We start from the raw sequence: 20,668 nt of genomic DNA, 5'->3' as shown, positions 1-20,668 counted from the left end.
GGAAAATTTGGTTCCTTGAAGATACATTATTCCAGCATTGATTTTATGCTGATCTGTTGAAACTTCCTCTTTACATGAAGAGATGTACTTTTTGTACATCTGCACTTAGGAAAGATAAAAATTGTTCCATATCTCAACTCCTTGGGTGAGGGTTTTTTGTTTGAGGGTTTTTTTTGTTTTTTTTTTTTTGTTTTTGTTTTTTTTTTTTGTCTCATCAAGAGTTAGATTGGGGACTGGAGAGGCAATTCAAACATTGAGAGTACTGGCTGGTCTTCTAGAAGAATTGGGTTTGATTCCCAGAACCCACATAGAGCTCACAAGCATCTGTAACTCCAGTCCCAAGGTATCTGGCACTTTCTTCTAGCCTCTGGCACCAGGCATACACACAGCACACAGACACACATGCAGGTAAAAATGCCTATACAAACAAAATAAAGTTAATTTTTCAAAAAATCTGTTTTTAGAATTTTGAAATTTTAAATCTTTCAGAGTTTCAGCATTCAAGATTATGGAGTTCAGGATTTTTGTCTTTTAGTTTTAGTACTCAAACTCCTTTTTTGTGTTATTTCTTTGGGGGAGGATAGTTTTTTCTCAAAAATAATTTTCTTTAAACCCTGTCTCAAAAAAAAAAGTGTTCTTACTATGTAACCCTGGCTGGCTTAGAACCATACAGATCCACATGCCTTTTCTCTCAAATGTCTTGAGTGCTAGGATTGAAGGCATTTGCCACCACACCAGGCCCCTAATGTACACTCTTAAATACAAGTTTTGCCTTCTCCATTTGCAAACTTTAGTATATCTTAGGGCTATAGAGATAGCCAAGCAGTTAAGTGCATTGACTGTTCTTCCAAAGGACATGGATTCAAGTCCCAGCCCACATATGGCAGCTTACAACCATCTGTAACTCTAGACCCAGGAGATCTGATACCCTCTTCTGACCTCTACCTGTACTCGGGATGCATGTACATCAGGCTCCAGGCACACACACATGCACATAGAATAATAAAATTACATTTGAATTGAGTATATCTTCTAGTCTACTTTATTCTGTTTTTTCCCTTTATCCTTTTCTTTGCCATGAGGTTTATCTATTGAATTGAAGAGCCATGAGCAGTTCCATTGTAGAATTACCCTGTCTAGGTCTGAGGAGATTTGGATCAGGGTCAGTCCCTCTGTCAGGATTATAGGACAGCATCATGAGGTTGTCAGTCATTCACACATAGTACCCATGTCACTTCACGGCACTTTTATAAACAATTCTCCACCTACCACCACCTTTTTCTGGTTATTCATGTCACAGACAGAGGGAAGTCAGGATAAATGATCAGTCTTCATTCACCACGAATTACGACTTTTCTTTCTTTAAGATTCATTATAATGACATGAATTTAAACAAAACAAATGCCTTCCCATCCCCTGCAGTCATTAGCATCATTGTGGTGCTGCCCTTGGAGCAGCCTGAGTGTCCAGGCTACAAATTCATCCTGGAAAGTGTGGAATTGAGTGACAGCATGGAGACTGAGAGGGTGGGACTACCGTGATACCAGTCCTTGTGACAGGAGAAAGCCCCTCTCAGTGGATCCAGTTGCAGCTGCCTCTACCAACTGCTTCTCTGTGACCTTCCTCTCCTCCCCAGGTTTGGTCGGAAGAATGTGCTGTTTTTGACCATGGCCATGCAGACTGGCTTCAGCTTCCTGCAGGTTTTCTCTGTGAACTTCGAGATGTTTACTGTGCTCTTTGTCCTTGTTGGCATGGGTCAGATCTCCAACTACGTGGCAGCATTTGTCCTGGGTATGGACATCAGGTTGGAGTTGAGTACTTGATACTGTGTTTCACTTTTCTGGAGACAAGTTGTTATGTCCCTCAGGGAAAACTAGCTTACCTGCTGGGAAATTGAGCCTGACAATGGTTTCTGACTTTTGATGTCCAGTTCTCTTCTGGCCTCTGACTTGTGGCCCCTTGGCCTTATTAGTACTTAAGCCATTAACTAGGATTCACCACGGGGCATCCATTCTTAAAGACTTGCAAGGCAAGGGCCTAGGTAGCTAAGGAAAGAAGGAGGCACACGGGGGGGGGGGGGGGGGGGGGGGGGGGGGGGGGGGGGGGGGGGGGGGGGGGGGGGGGGGGGGGGGGGGGGGGGGCGTGGCATGATGGGCGGTCTCCCTAGGAAAGGGAGATGCCAAAGAGCATTGGTGGCTGTCAGTGTCTGCCAAGGACCGTGAGCTGAGAGGTCCAGTTAAGGTTCTGTCAGAGTCCACCCTTCAAGGCTCTGGCTCAGACAAGCCACCTTGTTCCCACTGGAAAGCTTCTGGTCTCCCTGTTTGGAAGAGCCTTGCTGAAGCAATCAGATCACTGGGTTCCTTGGGTTGTATTGTGGAAAGCATTATTACTTTCTTTTCACATTTCCTAGAACATCCTATTTTCCTCGAAGGATAGTAGTTAGCATGTGTGGCTGGGGATGATGATGATGATGTTTTCATGAGAGCACTGTTGCCCAGGGACCTCAGAGAAACACCCAGGAGCAAATCAGACTTAGTTCAGATGCAACCCTTCCCAGGGCCTCAGAACACAGCTAACTCTGGCTCCCTCCTTGTCTCTGCACTGAAAATGATACCACAGAAAAATCATAAGAAAATAGCCCTAATTAAGGTTAACTTGACTCCACCCTTGTTTTGAACAGGAACAGAAATTCTCTCCAAGTCAATTCGAATTATATTCGCCACCTTAGGAGTGTGCATATTTTATGCATTTGGCTACATGGTGCTGCCTCTTTTTGCATACTTCATCAGAGACTGGCGGATGCTGCTGCTGGCACTCACTGTGCCAGGGGTGTTGTGTGGGCTTCTCTGGTGGTAAGTGTGGCCCCACCCCTTGGGCCGACTGCCTTTGGGGAGGCTTCTGTCTCCTGTCCAGTAGAGGGCAGCAGTAGTTCCCAAACCCCAATCTAGATCCCAGAAAAAAAGGTAGTGAATATTATTTATAAATCAGGTCAGAAAGTCTCTCCATACTCAGAAAAGCCTGCTTGTCCTGTGCCCTGTTCTAGGCTGAACTAAGAATTTGCTGCATGCAGATAGGGGCCAACCTAACCTCTGGGGAATTCTCAGATCCCGGTACAAGACAGCAAGACCTAGGCTGTAGATGCTTGATGCTGAGGCTCCAGGCATGGGTGTCGGGAGGTAAAGAAAGGGAGGGCTTCAGAAGTGAGCTTCCTTGAGTGGCTCTGCAGAGGAATGCAGGCTCCAGCTACACTTCCAACAGAGGGGCATTGATCAGGCAGAGCATAGGCCTCAGAAATAAGCCATGGAACTTGACAGAGGAACCAGGCAGGAATCACTCCTTACACTAGACCGGACTAAGGTGAGATCCTCATCCATGTACAGTGATGAGCACCCTGGAGATTACTGGGAGAAGAAGAAATAGTGCATTATGGCTCCTGATTATGACAGCGGAGAGAGGGCTGCCTGGGTACAAGGAAAATATCCAGTAAGACTCCAGCCTTGATACCCATGCTGCTTTGTGGAAAGAGACTGACAAGTCCAAAATCAGAGGTGGACTGAGGAAGAAATGATGTCAAGTGATCGCTGCAAGTTTCTGTGGATGTTGGGGACAGAGTAGAAGATGGCAGGATCTGGCTGTGCCTAACTCTCAGCACCAGGAGCCCATCCTGTGCTTGTCTCCTTAAATTCCACAAGGGGGCAGCACTGCTTCAGATGGGCAGGTGCCAGCCAGAGTAGGGTACCCCTTGGGATGTGCAGGATGAATTTCCCTCACTATAGTCAGTGTTCAGCAGAACTCATAGCTTAGGGAGTGCTGGGCCATCTCTGTTTCTGGCTTATGAAAACACTGATACTCCACACACTCCCTCTGCACCTGAAACCTCATTTCCCGTCTCTAGTTAAGCATGCCTAGCCTCTGGGAAAGCAAGCGAACAGGAGACATCACTAGAATGCCTTGTACTTTCAGGTTTATTCCTGAGTCCCCCCGATGGCTCATCTCTCAAGGCCGAATTAAAGAGGCAGAGGTGATCATCCGCAGAGCTGCCAAAATCAATGGAATTGTTGCACCTTCCCCTATTTTTGATCCAAATGAGGTAAATTTGTGTGAAAGGTGGTGGGGAGACTCACTCTGGTCATTTTAGGTCAGCACCATACAGCACAGCTCACGGGAGCTCAGCCCTTACTCTACCCAACCCCAGCCATCCCTAGAGCAAGGTCTGTTGAAATGCATAGAGAGATGATTCCATCTGTAAAGTGTCTGCCACATAAGTATGAAGACCTCGGTTCAGATCCCAGCAACCAACCAAAAAGCCAGGCATGGCAGAGTGTACCTGTAATCCCAACACTGGGGAAGCAGGGACAGAAGGATCCCAGGGACTTAGTCAGGACTGGCTGGTCCAGCCAGCTAACCAGTCAAGGAGAGATCTTGTCTCTAGTGTAAGGTAGAAAAGTGATTGAGGATGACACCCTAAGTCAACCTCTAGCCGACACACACACACATTCCTGTGGTCCATATACATATATACCCTTGAACATGTGTTGAACATGTGTACACACAAGCCTCAGAGGATGAGGAATGGGGTCTAGCTACCTAATTCTTCTCCATGGACGTTTCCCCGCTCCCGCCCCCTTGCTTCCTTTACTTCTTTCCAAGTATCAATTTTTTTAACCATTTTTTTTTCTTCCCTTTTTTTTCTAAAAGTCTCACTGTGCAACCCTAGCTAATCTAGAAATCTCTGTGTAGACTAGGCTGGCCTCAAACCCACAAAGATCTAACTGTCTCTGCCTCCCAAGTTTTGCGATGAAAGGGACACGCTGCTGTAGCTAGCTTAATTATTACTTTTAACAGTAAAGACCTTTCATGGGAAAGAGGCTTTTATCAACTTCAGCATTTTTGGATGTCTTTGTTTTTTATGCCTCAGGGGTTGCCATCTGAAGATTATTGGGACACTGTTAGATTTGCACTCAGCAGTATTCTCTCTCTTTTCACTCTCAGTTACCAATCGTCCAGGAGCCAGATTCTTTCTGATGACCACCTCTTCCCTGTTCTTAGGTACTCTGAGTAACTTTTTTGGTTTTGCATGGTTCCTGGTTCTTGCTTCTTGTTCCCTTTCCTGCCTTCTTTATAGCAGGCAGTTTCTTCAGATTTATGATAGGCACTGTAGATGTTGGCAGACATGGGACTTGGTATGTTTCTGGTTTGAGAAGACAAGGGACTGGCTGAAGGACCACCCATAGCAATGCTGAAGGGTGAGCCGCAGGCATGTTTGAGATGCTCTGGGCTCACGATGAAGACTTGGGGCTTTTGAGAGAGGAAGCAGTTGTTATAAGCAACTAAGAGGCTGTTGACCACCAACAGCCCTGCTGGCGTCTCCCGTAAGTGGTGGCCCGGCAGTGGCAGTCACTCAGCGTGCTTTAGAAGGCCTCTGAAGCACAGAAGTCAGGGCTGAGGGCATTTTAAGTGAGGTGCTTTGGTAGCATTTAAGTAAGAGGTCAGTCTGGGTGAACCCTCTAGCCTCATTGGCATCACTGAGGAAACTGGACTGTTTCAGGATTTCTTTGCGCCTCAAGGTGACCTTTCACTGAACTGCTGAGTTTGTAAAATCAAGCTAGGTTAGCTAAGAAAGAGCATCAGTGTGCTTAGACACGTGGTTAGTCATGGCTTTGGCTCTGCAGACTCTCATAGGAAGTTACTCTGGGTTAAGGGTGGGTCAGTTTTCCTGTTTTCAATTTGAATATTTTTTTCTCCTGGAAGTAGACCAATAACAACACAGTATGCGGGCTCAAAACATTCATTCCACTTAAATATCAGTTTGGTAAAAATACAGTCCTTTTTTTTTTTCTTTGACTGAGATAGCAGGGAGTCAGCCTTGCATAGAAAACCTCAAAGGCCTCCCTGAGAGGCAGCAGTGAGCGTGATGGGCAGGGTAGCCCAGTGAGGTGGCTGTCACCTTGCACCTCTGCCTTTGCTGTGCTCCTCTCTTTTCAAAACCCCGTTCTCTTTTACTCCAGTTTTTCATTGACTAAGCCTGCGGGGGCCTTGGACATCTCCCTTGAGTCACTGCTTCTGTCTTTTCGAAGAGCCTTAGGATGCTCCTCGCTCTTGAAAAGTAGATGGTGTAAATGATGGGTTCCAAGTCTCCCAACTTTTTCTCCTTCCTATACCATTAACTGTTACTCTTCCTGCAGTTACAAGATCTAAATACCAAGACACCTCAGTCACACCACATTTATGATCTGATCCGAACCCGGAATATCAGGATCCTCACCATCATGTCCATAATCCTGTGGTGCGTAAGTGAGACCTGCCGAGCCTTCCCCACTCTCAGGACTCTTTGTCTATAGACATGCTCAGACCGGAGCTGAAAACTCTGTCCTCACATGATGCAAGGTTGTCCTTGTGATGAATGGCAGCCACAGGGACATAACAGTTCTTTTGTAGTGGAAGCCCAGGAAAGGAAAGAGTGATCATAGAGGCTGTAAGGATCTACGGATCACACAAGGGAATCCCACAGGTCCTTGCTTAGCTGTTCCTGTCCCTTGTCCCCTCCCTCAGTAGATTCTGTGTGGTAAATAGGCAGGAAGAGACTGTCAGCAACTCTGCTATGCTCATGGAGACAGAGGGAGCTCTCCTACAGTGAGGCCGCGGTGTCTGTCATTTGCACACGCACCCTGCACATCCCCATGCCTGGCTCTTTCCTCTTAAAAGTGTTCTCTGTTGATGACCCACACTCTGGCTGGGACAGTTGTGGGTTTGAAGAAGGGTCTCAGTGAAGACACTTTATCCTTTAGGTTCCAGGGGCTGCTAAGAGCTCTCTGGAAACATGAAAGTGGGATATGGCCCTTCTGGGATGTTCATAGACTGTCCTAAAGTCAAGACCATGGCCTGGATGTTTCCTGCAGGTTTCTTCTGACAAGGTGGGACAGTTATTGGAAGGAATCTCTGAATTACTAGGGAGAAGTACAAGGCTGAGTGCCGGCATAGCTCCTGCCAACCACTTGGGATATCAGAGACCCTCAAATGTGCTGAATGAGTGTGATGAGATAGTGAGGAGGGGAGACCTCACTGCAGAGACCTTACTGATGGGCTCAGTCAGCTTTGGACCAGTAAACTAGTTTGCTTCTTAGTTTGGGGTAAGGTTGGTCTTTGAGTCACCCATTTCCAAGGAATTGTCCACGATGCCTCAATGGCATCCTGAATCCATGGAGACTGTACCTCAGACTTCCAGCCTGAGACCTCTCACCTACTCTGAATCGCTCGCACTCTAATCATGCTCTAAAGTTTGCTGGGGCATATGAGTCTTTCCTTACCGTGCCAACTATGTTCTCAGCCTGTACATGAGTCAAAGACAGTCTGGTGCCAAAGAGTACAGCTCATCAACAGAGAAACCTATTGGGATCAGAGCCAGACACGGGAGTGGTGTAAATGAAAGACAGTGAGGCCTCACCTTTGGGAGCTCCCTATTCCAGAGAACAGTGGGGTTGCTGTCAGCCTCTTCCTGGCTGACTACAGACAGTCTGCTAAGGGCCTTCTCCTCCACATCTGTCACCCCTTACCTAGTCCGCTGCTCATTCTCTAGCTCCTTGTACATTTGCTGTGTTTGGAGAAGCATGTAGAGCAGGGAATTGGCGTTTCACTTCAGAGTAGAATTTTAATGTTGAAATACAGGTTGGGACCTTTCCCCTGATGATGAAGTCAATGTGAATCATGTAAGCTCTTTTGATGAGACACTTTTTATGGAATGTTCTGAAGGTGTACCAACAAAAGATTTACACTGGTCTCTGGGGCTAGGGAAAGTTAGCTGTGCTAGGAAGTAAGGCACAAGATGAAATCTACTACTACCCCCCTATTCCCTGCATCAGGAACAGTTCAGAACTTGTCAAGACGAATTTTTTCAACGTATATGGATCTGGAGAGGTGGGTGCCACTTCTCCAGCTCTCTTCTGTACCTGTTGCAGGCTGACCATATCAGTGGGCTATTTCGGACTTTCTCTTGACACTCCTAACTTGCATGGAAACATCTATATGAACAGCTTCCTTTCGGCGGCTGTTGAAGTCCCAGCCTATGTGTTGGCCTGGCTGTTGCTGCAGTACTTGCCCCGGAGATATTCCATCTCTGCTGCCCTCTTCCTGGGTGGTGGTGTACTTCTCTTCATGCAGCTGGTGCCCTCAGGTATGGATGGTGTTTATTTGCAGACCTGCGTTTTCCTTATGTCAGTTGCTTTGAACCAGGCTGTTTACAAAAAAGAATGCAGTCAGGCCCATCACATACATGCCTCATGAATGCATTGCTGTCTTAAAAATCAAGAGATGACACTTCACAAAAAACAGGAGGGAGTCCTTCATGGCCTGGGCTGTGTGCAGTGTGAAGAAAGCGTTGGGCTTGTTGGTTCATTATGCCCTAGACCCAAATTAACATGTTCATATCTGCTTTCCTCAGAATAAAAGGAAAGAAGAAAAGCCATCCTACTAGCTCTGTCTTATTTATTTATTCAAGCAGTAGGAGGTCTTGATAGAGTCTTTAGTAGAGAAGAAACAAATTAATAAATGCTTGTTAATCTTAAAATGTTGTTACCTTCTGTGTAGAAAGAAAGGGAAATGGATCTCTAAAGAGAAGTCATGAACAAGAGGTATTCAGCGGAATTTAAATGAGGTAATAGAACACCATAAGAAAGTCAGTGAGACCATTCCAGGAAGATGAGACAGAAAAAGAAAGCTAGGCAAGATGGCTCACACCTGTAATCCCAGCACATAGGAGGTGGGTGCAGGAGAATTAGATGGTCAAGCTCATCTTTGACTGTCTGGGGAGTCTGAGGCCAACCTAAGTTACATGAGACCCTATTTATGAATAAATAAATATAGGCAATGCTCTGGCAGGAGGTGAGCCCAGTGTGTTTCAGGGTAGCAAATGACCTAGTAATCCATAAAAAGATGGAGAGGAAAGGTCTTGGAGGCCATGGAAAAGACTGTGCTGGTAAAACTGCCTTGATATCCCACTAATAGACAGGAGGAACCTTTTCTAACATCCTGGGGAACAGATGACAAGCCTTATTTGTTGTCAATCACTTGCCACAATCATTGATGCCCCTGTGGTTTTGGGGACCTGTGGTGGTAACTGTGAGACTGTACAGGACAACCCAGTGTGTGGCAGAAGGACCTGGGAGTGACTGCAGTGCCCTCACCTGAGCTCAGAATGACCTGTGGGTCGCAGTAAAGTCTATTGGAAGATCATCCCTAAGTTCAGATGGCTTATAGATGTTTTCAATGACTTTGTTATACTGATTTATTGGGAGAATGGAGACGTGCTTCCCAGCACACATGTAGAGGTCAGAGGAGAGCTTACAGGAAGTGGGAAGAGTCAGTTCTCCTCTTGCACTGTGTGGGTCCTGAGACTCACAAGTTCTCAGGCTTGGCTGAAAATGCCCTTACCCGCTGAGGCTCCTCAAAGCCCAGATGTGTGAACTTGTTGAGTAGACTGGGAGCATGAACTGAGCTAGAGCTGGACTCCCCCATGCATTTCCAAGTCCTGGTTAATTCCACAGTGCCCTCCGTGTGAGCTTCTGCGGAAGCAGCTCATCCCGAACACAGGAAGACTTGTGGAAGACAGGCAGATTGGGATGAGGGGCACATACTGTCTGGGCCTCTAGGTTGAGGAACACGTTTGTCCTCCTGTAGCTAAAGTGCCCAGTCTCTTTGTAGGAATCCCCTTAGAAAGAAATCTAAGCCATAGTGTTTTCTCCCAATAGGAAGGTATAGAAATTACCCAACTCTCTCCACCCTGAGTCAGGGAGAAAGTAAGTTCATTTTAGGCTAAAAGGGAAGAGAACTCCTCCACGGCAACCCTTACGCTGGTCTTTCTTGCCTTTGCTATGGTTCCTTTTTCTCTCCAGACTTAATTTATTTGTCTACTACCCTGGTGATGGTGGGCAAGTTTGGAATCACCTCTGCCTATTCCATGGTCTACGTGTACACAGCTGAGCTGTACCCCACTGTGGTCAGAAACATGGGTGTGGGGGTCAGCTCCACAGCATCCCGCCTTGGCAGCATCCTGTCTCCCTACTTTGTTTACCTTGGTAAGTACCATGGAGCACTGGAGCGATGGATGGGACAAAAGCTCTAAGTACCTTATATGTGAGCTGGACACAGCACCTATAATCAGTAGGATGCATCCGTACTGGGACCCTGGGTGGAGAAGGTGCTTTCCAAGTGTAGTAGGGAGAAGGCACCCATTTCAAATGGAAGATAGCTCATAGACCAGCTAGATGGGATTGAGAGAGTGTTGGTGTCTCTATTTCGATCTCCCCAGACCCTCCATCACCAACTAGATTTCTTCATCCCAAGAAATTCTTTAGGGAGCCAGTTTACTTCACTAGAGGAATTTCTTCTTGGAGTTAGGAACATGGAGAGAAACCTGTCCATCCAAGGGGTCTGAGTGATGGACTGACAGTTGCTGTAACTTAGAACACTTCATTTCTTCAGGGTGTATTTTGAGATCAGAGGACAATTTAGGGGAGTCTTAAAATTAGTTCTTTATTTGGAGCATGTGGATCCTGGAGATCAAACTCAGGCCACCAAGCTTAGCAGAAAGTATTTTTACAAGCTGAACCGTCTCCCTGGCCCCATTTTACTTTCAAGATTGTGGCTCACTAAGTTGCGTGAGCTGGACTTGGACTTGCTCTGTGGCCCCAGCAGCCCTTGAACTTTAGCTCCTCTTGCCTTGGCCTCCCAGTAGGTGGCACACAGGCCTTCATTGTCACACATGACAGGGTGTTTATGCCCTGTGAAGATCTGCCTGCTGACATTATAGAGCAGGATTCCTTCCTGGATGCTGGTGCTCCTCTGCACATTCCTAGCTCTGGGGAGGACCTGCCAGTGTCCCGAGAGTAGCAGGTACTCTGAAGGCTTGGTACATGTCTCTAAAGAGCTGTAGCCCCTTGTCTAACCGGCATGCAAATCAAACTGGGACACATCTGCCCAGGTGGAAAGTTGCTCCTGTCCTAGACAAGTACCTTGTGTTCCTTGAGAACCCTGCAGCGTGGTGACTCTGCTTCCCAGTACCTCTCCCTTGTCCATTGTGGACACTGCTGGATCTCTGGGCACATTGTGCCAGGACTGGGTTCTGAGACTCTCTAGATGCCAGCCTTCACTCTAGCAGTCTAGGCTTTGGGAAACACTGAGACCAACAGTAAGGTGAGTCTTATATAAAGCCCCAAGGAAATATAAGGTCAGAATGAAACCAGTGTCACTGTAACCTGGGTCCTCTGCTTGACCACAGGTGCCTATGACCGCTTCCTCCCTTACATTCTTATGGGAAGTCTGACCATCCTCACAGCTATCCTCACCTTGTTCTTCCCAGAGAGCTTTGGTGTCCCTCTCCCAGATACCATCGACCAGATGCTAAGGGTCAAAGGGTAAGAGTCTTTCCCCCTAGAACTATGGATGCATTCATCTGGGCCGGACCAGATCTTCGGGGTGTGCTCCTCAAACTAGTGCTCCCTGCAGGCTGTCTCACAAATAACTGGACTACTTTAACCATGGTGCTGTAAGGGCAAGGGCCTGATCCTGGGTGAACAGGTGACCACGTGCATGACCATAAAAGCAGCCACTCTAGTTTAGTGCAAAGACTACGGGAAACTTCAGAATCTGCCATGTCTTTGGTTTTTCTCCAGATCTGGCTTGTTTGTTTTGAGACTGATAGGTATTTTTATAAGATCTGTAAGTAACATTGCTTTCCTTGTATTAATAGAATAAAACAATGGCAAGCCCAAAGCCAGACAAGGATGCTAAAAGATGGTGAAGAAAGCCCAACAGTCCTAAAAAGCACAGCCTTTTAACACTCCTCCCGAAGGTGAAAAACTAAACAGACAGCCTGTGTGTTGTCAGAAACACTGTCAATGGGCAAGGAGTTTTCGGTTCTGTTGACGTCGTGTCTAATGTACTCATGGATGGGTGCATCTGTCCAGAGAGACACCTTCCTCCAGGGACACCAACGCTAATTGCAGACAGCTTGCCCATCCCATTCTAGTGGTGGACTTGGCCCTTCCAAAGAAGTCAAGGAGTCTCTTGAATCAGTGGGACTTGGAAGACTATGCGAAACTTTGTAAGACGGGTAAGGTTGCACAGATAGAGATGCAGGTCTGTTTTTCCCTCCTCTCCCTAACTGACAGACTCACAGGAAAAGGAATAGGTGTTGCTCGGTGAAACTGTGCTTGGCTAGGATGCACAAGGCCCTGACGAAGAACCAGAAGGAAACAAAACTTCTTCAGAAAATAAATGATTCCATGGGGAGTTTGATTTCTCATCTTTCCTAAGTTACAAAACTCCTTACTGTGATTGCTTCAACTCACAACAGGAGAACACAAGACCTAGGGCACCCTAGAGGGAATGAAGGTGGGAGCAGGTACATCACGTCAGCAGTGTGTGGGCAGTGACTGCTCAGTCCCACAGCCAGCTGTGCTGTGTATGTCTGGTCAGAGTCCTGGGCTTGTCCGGGCCGTGAGAAATCCACTGTTGAGGCCACAGCTTGGCTTCCACTGCTGTGTAAATCAGAATCCCTGGCTAGCAGACGCTTACCTTGAAGGGCATGTATGGGTGACAGAGTGCCCCTCCTTCTCTCAGCACTGTCATGGGATTGTTTTGTTTGTCGTCTGTTATTGTGTCTCAAGTTATTCACCCTTCAGCAGAGACTTGGGAGCAGTGTTTCTCAGCTCTGCATTACCCTGGCTGGTGTACAGTTGCCGCCATGGAAGTGCAGTTGCACCTCCCAGCCTTAGCCACTGTCACTGCTTTGAGTCCCCAAACCATAACACTACGCTTATTCCTTTTACGATGTATAATCATGGGGAGATTCAGGAAAGAAATGTAAGTTGTGTTGACAGTCTCTCAGAGTTGCTAGCTGCAGCCATGTAACATCGGCGGGTGTTTTGTGTTCAGTGTGATTGTCTCTATTGATTATGTTGCCATGGTACTAACGCACTCACTTCACCTACTTTTTAAAAAAGAATGTGTTTTATGAAGCTACTGAGTGCCTTGGGCAATGAGATGGTTTTAATAAACAATGATTTTTTTAAATAATAGCAACTGACTATAATCTTTATTCCTATTATTTGATGGGCCCTTCTCAAACCAGCATGCAACTCTTCTGTAAGCTAACTGTTCAAGGTTAAGATTTAACTCGTACTATGCTATATAATAGGCATCTACCCAATATTGACCGTGATTTGCACCAACCTGGTGCACTCAGCCTGAGTCTCCCTGGAAACAGCCTGAGCTTGGAGCTTCTGTACAGTTCTGTACGTACCTGGAGCAGGATGCAGAACAGGGAAGGAGGGAGGCCCAGCCCTAGGATGCTTACTGTGTTGGTCAGCATCTAAGAAAGAAACTGCAGGGTCCTGAGTCTCTGAGGAAGCCTGGGAGATGCATCTCAAAACCGTCTTGCAGCACGGAGAAAAGTGGGGAGCATTTGCCTCATCACCCATTTAAAAAGACAACACTGGGGTCTCTGTTTCCTATACACACAAAGATCCTGTCCCCTGGATGGAATGCATGAAGCTAAACACTGCTGACCCAAATGAAGCCCTTCAGGCTGCACCTCATCAAAGCTGCCCAAAGCCTGCTTGAACTGGCCTTGGAGCTCCTGAGTAAGGGGTAGAGCAGAGAGCACTGGGCTGGAGTGGTGTACAAGACACACATGTTGATGACCAGTGTTTGCCAGGGTGACCTGTGCAGGAAAATACGATGGGACCTAAGTCCAAAGCTCAGCTGTTGCTTGGACAACTGAAGGCCGTGTCACATGACAAGCAGGAGCTTCTGGCTCAGGAGTAATACAGAGCAGCATATCTGGAAGATTCGCTTTCCTCCCCTCAAACCAGGTGCTGAGCTGGCTTTGCGATGGCATGCCTTCTCAGGAACCCCAGATTATAACTGCAGTTCTCCCCAGCATACCCTGCTGTGAGTGAACAGCTGCTACTCTGGCTTTTATTCTTGGGGTCTGGTCCCAGACATTCAGGTCCTCCTGAAGCAAACACTGAGCTGCCTGAATGCCCTGAGCTCTCTCTGTGGGCAGTGACAACAGCCCAAGGCCCTTCTCCTGAAAACCCTCACCGTCTGCACAAGCCTGCTGTACTTACATAGTCTGTTTCCATTGGAGCAATGTCTTCAGAAGGACCATCTTGAGGAGAGAGGCTTGTGAGCGATGAGGCCCTGAATGTCTATGGTCATTGGAGCTGGCATACACATAGACAAGATGAGAAAGAAATCTTTAAAAAAAAAAAAAACTCACCAACATTCAAGGTGAAGGCAAGGATCCCAGTATGGTGGTACACATCCGCTATTGTAGAATTTAGGATGCGGAGACAGAATCACAAGTTCAACCCGATGTCTTCTTCTGGCCTTCACAGGGAACAGGCATATATGCATGGAGACAAATACTCATATACATCACATTAAATAGTTTTGGTTTTTGGTTTTGGTTTTTTGTTTGTTTTGTTTTTTGAGACAGGGTTTCTCTGTGTAACAATCTTAGTTGTCCTGGAAATCACTCTGTAGACCAGGCTGGCCTAGAATGCACAGAGGTTCACCTGCCCCTACCTCCTAGGTGCTGGGATTAAAGGTGTGAGCCACTACCACTTGGCCCCTTTATTGTTTTTTGAGACAGGGTCTCTCTGTATATTTGTAGCTGTCCTAGACCTCCCTATGTAAACCAGGCTGGTCTTGAGCTCACAGAGATCTGCCTCTACCTCTCTAGTGCTGAGATTAAAGGTGTGAGCCACCACACCCAATCCAAAAATAAAATTTAACAACACAATATTTAAAAGATAAATTATTCATCTAATATATAGATTCTAGTGATCAATTTCAGGTACCCAGGCTCACACAAACAAGAGTCTTTACCCACTGAGCTGTGTCATTGCCCTTGGCCAATACTTTAGTAATTTATCCCTTCTTGAGAAAGATATCAGAAAAAGTGCTCTGTGTGCTGCTTGTGTTGTTGAGAGTGAAGCCTGAGCCTCGAGCATGCTGTGCAGGTGCCTTACCAGGGACTGTGTCCCCACGCCTAATAAACAGTACAAAAATAAATACTTATTTTATGTCAAATTAAAATATGTTAAATAAATTAAATAAACATGTTTTTTAATCCTTCATGTCGCCCAAATGTATTCTTTTTGTGTTTCAGTCCAAGCTTTCTAATGGGACCTAGAGTCCCTGACCATGTGACATCCTAGAGAACTCAGTGTCCCAGCTCAGGTAGTCAAGGCCCATGAGTGCTCAAGCCTGCTTCTGTAGGAACAGCCTGTAGGGTCTGAAGAGCTCTGTCTGCACAGGTGATTCTGTCACTCGGTCAAGCTGACAGAACTCAGGGACAGGGCCACCCTGTGGCTCAGGGCGCCTTGCTCAGAGAGGCTGCCTTGGGGTGAGCATGCCTTTGGTGAGCAGCTACTTCTCACTCCAGATGACAAGGATTCCATCTTCGGGACTGAAGCAAAGGCAAGACCTTTCACCAGGGAACACTTTAAAAGTGATGTCAGTCACCCTTGTTGACTCAGGTACAAGTTACTCCTATCTTTATGATGATTCTACTTTTGGCTTCATGGTCTCTTTTAAGAGTGGGTTATTTTTTCTCTAGAAGGAAAGAGTCCCAGCACTGAATTTTACTCGGAGGATAGGGGTTGGGGCAATCCATAAAGCAAGGCATTATAGATGAGACCAGTCCCCTACAAGGAAGACATGGCTGTTAGCTTATTATTGAACACAGGAGCATATTAAAAGTAGGGAAGTTGAGACGTGGTGGTTCTTTGCCCATCTGATACCTTGCCCACACTGTGGAGAATTGAGGGTCTCTAAAATCCTTCCAAGGCTCTAGCTGGTATGAGGCCATCTTTGTCAGAGTGAGCCCTTCCACAACCAGCAAGATAGAATGAAGTGTGAGGTGTTTACTGGCAAGAGCAGGAAGCAAAAAGAGAAACAAAAAGAAGCCTAAGCCAGGAAAGACAGGTCTGGATTCAGGTCTGGTGCCAAGAAAGGGGAGCGGGACGGAAGGAAGCTGAGGTAGGTAGAGCCGCAGGCCGCAGGATGGAAGCATGGGCTACACTCACAAGAAGCCCGAGAATTCCGACTTGATGGTGAGGCGAGTTTTACCTGCTAGTTGCTCCTACAGGATTTATATCATTTTATTCCTTCATGTGAGAGAGTGTCAGGGCCTGTGTGTACAAGCCAGAAGACCGCTGTGCTCTTCCTTCCATAATGTGGGTCCTAGGGGTCAAGTTCATATTATCAGGCTTGGCAGCAAGAGCCCTTACCAGCTGAGCCATCTCGTTGGCCCTTGTCCAGGATTTAGGATGGTTTTCTAGATTTGGCTGATTGCTCTTATTTCCTCACTAAAGTATGTGTCCTGAAGGCAAAGACCACAATTATGTCTGTTTGCATTAGATCACCAACATTGGCAAGATGGCTGCATTTCTTGGGGTTGTTACGTAATGTTCCAAATTTGATTGTGGTTTGTGTGTGTGTGTGTGTTTTGCTTTTTCAGTTTTATTATTATTATTATTATACTTGTTTATTGGGAGGCACACCAAAGCACACGTGGAAGTCAGAGGATGACTTTTGGGAGTCATGTTGTCCTCTCCTTCCAACAGATGGGTCCCAGAGATTGAACTGCTGAACCATTAGCCTGCTACCTACCACTGATTGAATGGTATATGAAAGATGCAAACTCGGCATTCTCTTTTGTATAACAGCACTAATCAATGCTAGAATGCTGAAAATCAGTGAACTTTTGGGTCCCCCAAAACCAAGGACCAAATATAGACCCACAGAAATCACCAAGACTCTAGGCAGCCTTGGCTTCCTAGCACTCTCGACAACTGCGCTGTCTATAAAAAGGAACCATGTGTGGTGGTTTGAATGAAAATAGCCATCCCATAGACTCAGGGAGTGATTTTATTGGAGGTGTGTCCTTGGAGTAGGTGTGACCTTGTTGGAGGAAGTATGTCACAGCAGGGTGAGCTTTGTGGTTACAGAAGCTCAAGCCAGACCCAGTGTCACTAACTTCCTGCTGCCTGCCAATCCAGGTACAGAACTCTCAGTTATTTTTCCAACATATGTCTGCATATGTGCTACCATGCTTTCTGCCATGATGAAATAGACCTCTGAACCTATAAGCCATCCCAAATTAAATGTTTTCTTTTATAAGAGTTATGTGGTCATGGTATCTCTTTCACAGCAATAGATCGCTGACTAAGACATCATGGGCTTGGAAAGATGCCCCTGACAGCTGATACCCCTGATGCTCCATAAGCTTGAGAACCTGACTTCCATCCCCAGAACCCATGAAAAAGCCAACACTGGGGAGGCAGAGACAGGAGGATCTCTTGGGCTTGCTGCCCTGCCAGCCTAGCTGGATCTATAAGCTACAGGTTCATGGAGCGCTCCTGTCTCAGAAAAATAAGATACAGAGTGATTAAGGAAGACATCTGACAATGACCTCAGGCCCCCACACTCAAAGGCACACACCTGCATGAAACCAGGATTTGGCTCTGCCTGTGGGAATTCCTTCCTCTCTTCATGGCTGTTCTAGTCTAGAGTCTGTTGCTGTAATAAAAGACTGATCAAAATCAGCTAGGGAAGAAAGAGTTCATCTTACAGCTTACGGTCCATCACTGAGGGATGCCGGGAGGAACTCAAGGCAGGAGCCTGGAGTCAGGAAGCTTACTGGCTTGCTACCCCACAGCTGCTCAGCTTCCTTTTTTATACAGCCCAGGACCACTTGGTCAGGGCTGTCACCTCCCACAGTGAGCTGGTCCCTCTTGTATCAGTCATCAGTCAAGAAAATGCCCCCCCCCCAAAGTCTGCAGGCCAGTCTGATGGAAGCAATTCTTCAGTTGAGGGTTCCTTTTCCCAGGTGAATCTAGTTTCTCTTTAGTTGAGAAAAGTTAAGCAGCACCTGTCTAAAACCTTGCAAGACTTTGTTTATGCAAAAACAGCCAGAGTTCCGCTCTGCTCCCACAGGTCAAAACAGCCCCACAAGGAACAAGAGACTTGCTGCAAGGTTTGACTTAGATTTCTTATGTTCTCCATTTTCTTCATGCTGCAGACAAAAAACACCTTCTGAGGAAGAGCTGTGAGCTGCTGTTTTCCTATCGCCATCATTTGGGCTGTCTCCCTTTCCCTCTGCTCCTGCAGGAGACACAGAAACCTCCTGTGTATAGACCAAGGCCTCCATTCTGCAGGGCGTGTGCAAGGTACAGAAACGCAAAGCAAGGGATTTGCAGTTATGCAGTTCATTTGCCTTTCACTCCAGTTTTTGGACTTCTCTCTGGGCTCTGTAAAAATAATTGTTTTATATTTGTTCTGTCTCTCTCTCACACAAACACAGGAAGGGGGAGGTGGCGGGGGTGCTAACCCTATTTGTCATGGCATTTCCCAATAGCAAGTGTTAGAAATGTCATGTGTCCAGGCCAGTGCAGGACAGAGCTCAAAGCAATTGGGCAAACTTTGTGGCACGTCTGCCTTGACAAAAATGTATTCCAGTGGGCTAACCTCAGCAAACTGTGAGACTTATAGTGCATCCTCGTGCTAGACTTCCAACTGTCCTGTCGTCATGGAGACGCCACCAACTTTACCAGGTTTTGTCTGTCCACAATGACTTAGCCGTTGCTCTCAAGTTACTCACCCAGAGGCTCATAGAAAATAGTCTGCCAAGTATTTCCTTCATTGATGGGTGCATTTCCCACCTAAAACCTAGAAGGAGGTGTGACTGCAGGGGAAGAATCTAAGGCTCGTTAAATACAGTGCCCCAAATCATGGTCCCCCATCAGAGACAAGATTAGGGCCTGGCCAGTAGGTGTTGATAGACAGCACCTGGACCAAGTAGTCCAAACCTTAGATTTGGCATTTTCCAGTTTTTCTGATCACATGACGGTTCTCCCTTTTCGCCCAAGTGCTTTTGTATGTGTGTGCAAATATGGGACTTAATGGTCAATATCTTCCTCACTTGGTTCACCACCGTATTTTGTGTGTGTGAGTGTGTGTTCACACACACATGAACAAGAAGTGTAGGCCAGATGTTAAAGTTGAGGGTCATTTCCTTTTCATTTTTATTTTTTCAATATTTTTATTTACTTTGTGTCATGGGGCAAGCAAGCTTGTGCCACATGTATATATGGTCAGATGTCAACCTGTGGCAACTGGTTCCCTTCTTACACCACGTAGGGCCTGGGATCACACTCAGATCCTAAAACTTGTTGGCAGGTGCCCTGCCCTGCTGAATCATCTTGCCAGCCCAGCTATTCTTTAGAGACAGGTTCTCGCACTGAACATGGACTCCACAGACCCAGTGGCCAACATACCCCAGAAATCAGTCCTCTTGTCTCAGTTTCCCTGATGCTGGGAATACAGGCATATTGCTTGTCCAGCTTTTTGTGGGGCTTTGGAGACTGGGTTCTGGTTCTCAGGCTTGCAGGACAAGCGAACACTTCACTGGTTAAATCCTCTCTCATCCCCTCACTGATTTGCTGCACATCTTGTTGTGGCAGATAGCCATTACCTAGGGCAACAAGAAACTTCCTTTAAAACATTTAGAACGAGGTGGTGGCACACACCTTTAATCCAGCATAAGGAGGCAGAGGCCGGCGGATTTCTGTGAGTCCTGGCAAAAAGAGTTCAGAGACCAGCCAAGGCTACACAGAGAATCCCTGTCTCAAAAGACCAAAAAAACACACACACACACACACACACACACACAGAGAGAGAGAGAGAGAGAGAGAGAGAGAGAGAGAGAGAGAGAGAGAGAGAGAGAGAGAGAACTCTTACGTGGTTAACTCTTTACAGCTGTTCTCAACCTGTGGGTTTCAACCCCTTTGGCAAACCTCTATCTCCAAAAATATTTACATTATGACTCATAACAATAGCAGAATTACAGTTATGAAGTAGCAACAAAAATAATTTTGTGGTTGGGGTCCCCACAACATGAGGAACTGTATTATAAAGGGTCCCAGCATTAGAAAAGTTGAGAATCACTTGGTACATGAAGGTGAGGTCTCCCCCAACAAGGTAGGGTCGGTCACTCAGTTCCAGTCACCCAGGCTAGCACTGGCTGCTCCAAGCCAGACCCATGCGCTGCCAGTGGTCAAGTCCAGTTCAGGGCCCAGGCACTGAGTGGCGCTCAGCCGGGAGCCGGGAGCCGGGAGCCGGGAGCCTGGCTCGCGTGCCCTTGGGCAGGTGTTTTGGGCACTTAGCAAAGCAGCGCGCCTAAGAGGTCGCGGCTCCACTGCCGGCCGCGCGCGCTGTGAACGCGGACTCTGGCGCGCACACTGCCCTGCCAGCCCACAGCGCCCGCCCGTGGGCCGTGTTCGCTCGGGGCGCGCACCGGCCAGGCCCGCCTCCGCTGGTTTTCGCTTTCGCTTTGCAGCTACTCTGCAGAGAAACAAAGCAGCCACGACGACTGGAGATGCGTCCGCGGTGCGGGGAGCTGAGCGCGGCGACCTGGACCCCGGACCCACAGGCGAGGTAAGCGCAGCCCCTGCCGCTCGCGGGCTCCTCCTTGCGGAGCAGGCGACAAGCTCCTGGTCCACGCGGGTCACAAGGACGCCTGGTGCGGGGCGGGGAAGGCCTTAAGCATGGCACAGCTGGGGTCCGAGTGACTCAGAACCACCAGGTCAGGCTGGAGGATTCG

The 20,668-nt window shown here is 47.2% G+C and overlaps 1 protein-coding gene across 6 annotated transcripts in view; it reads left to right on the top strand.

The window, feature by feature from the left end:
* The window catches only part of LOC126510945 (solute carrier family 22 member 5), a 162,142-nt gene that overhangs the window by 95,075 nt on the left and 46,399 nt on the right, over nt 1-20,668 (top strand). Inside the window, exons 3-10 of one of the 6 annotated variants that reach the window (XM_050157706.1) lie at nt 1,637-1,791; nt 2,681-2,852; nt 3,964-4,090; nt 6,186-6,286; nt 7,956-8,170; nt 9,888-10,070; nt 11,273-11,408; nt 11,744-14,302. In XM_050157706.1, the coding sequence (XP_050013663.1) occupies nt 1,637-1,791; nt 2,681-2,852; nt 3,964-4,090; nt 6,186-6,286; nt 7,956-8,170; nt 9,888-10,070; nt 11,273-11,408; nt 11,744-11,831 (1,177 nt within the window). In that variant the 3' untranslated portion in view covers nt 11,832-14,302. The other 5 variants (XM_050157707.1, XR_007594556.1, XR_007594557.1 and 2 more) reach the window with 5 other exon arrangements.

Source organism: Alexandromys fortis, unplaced genomic scaffold (assembly GCF_014885135.2).
Source record: "Alexandromys fortis isolate MF-2015 unplaced genomic scaffold, M_Fortis_MF-2015_v1.1 scaffold_103, whole genome shotgun sequence".
NCBI classification, from domain to species: Eukaryota; Metazoa; Chordata; class Mammalia; order Rodentia; family Cricetidae; genus Alexandromys; species Alexandromys fortis.
The sequence above is the reverse complement of the archived record's forward strand: the minus strand, read 5'-3'. Positions and strand labels throughout refer to the sequence as shown.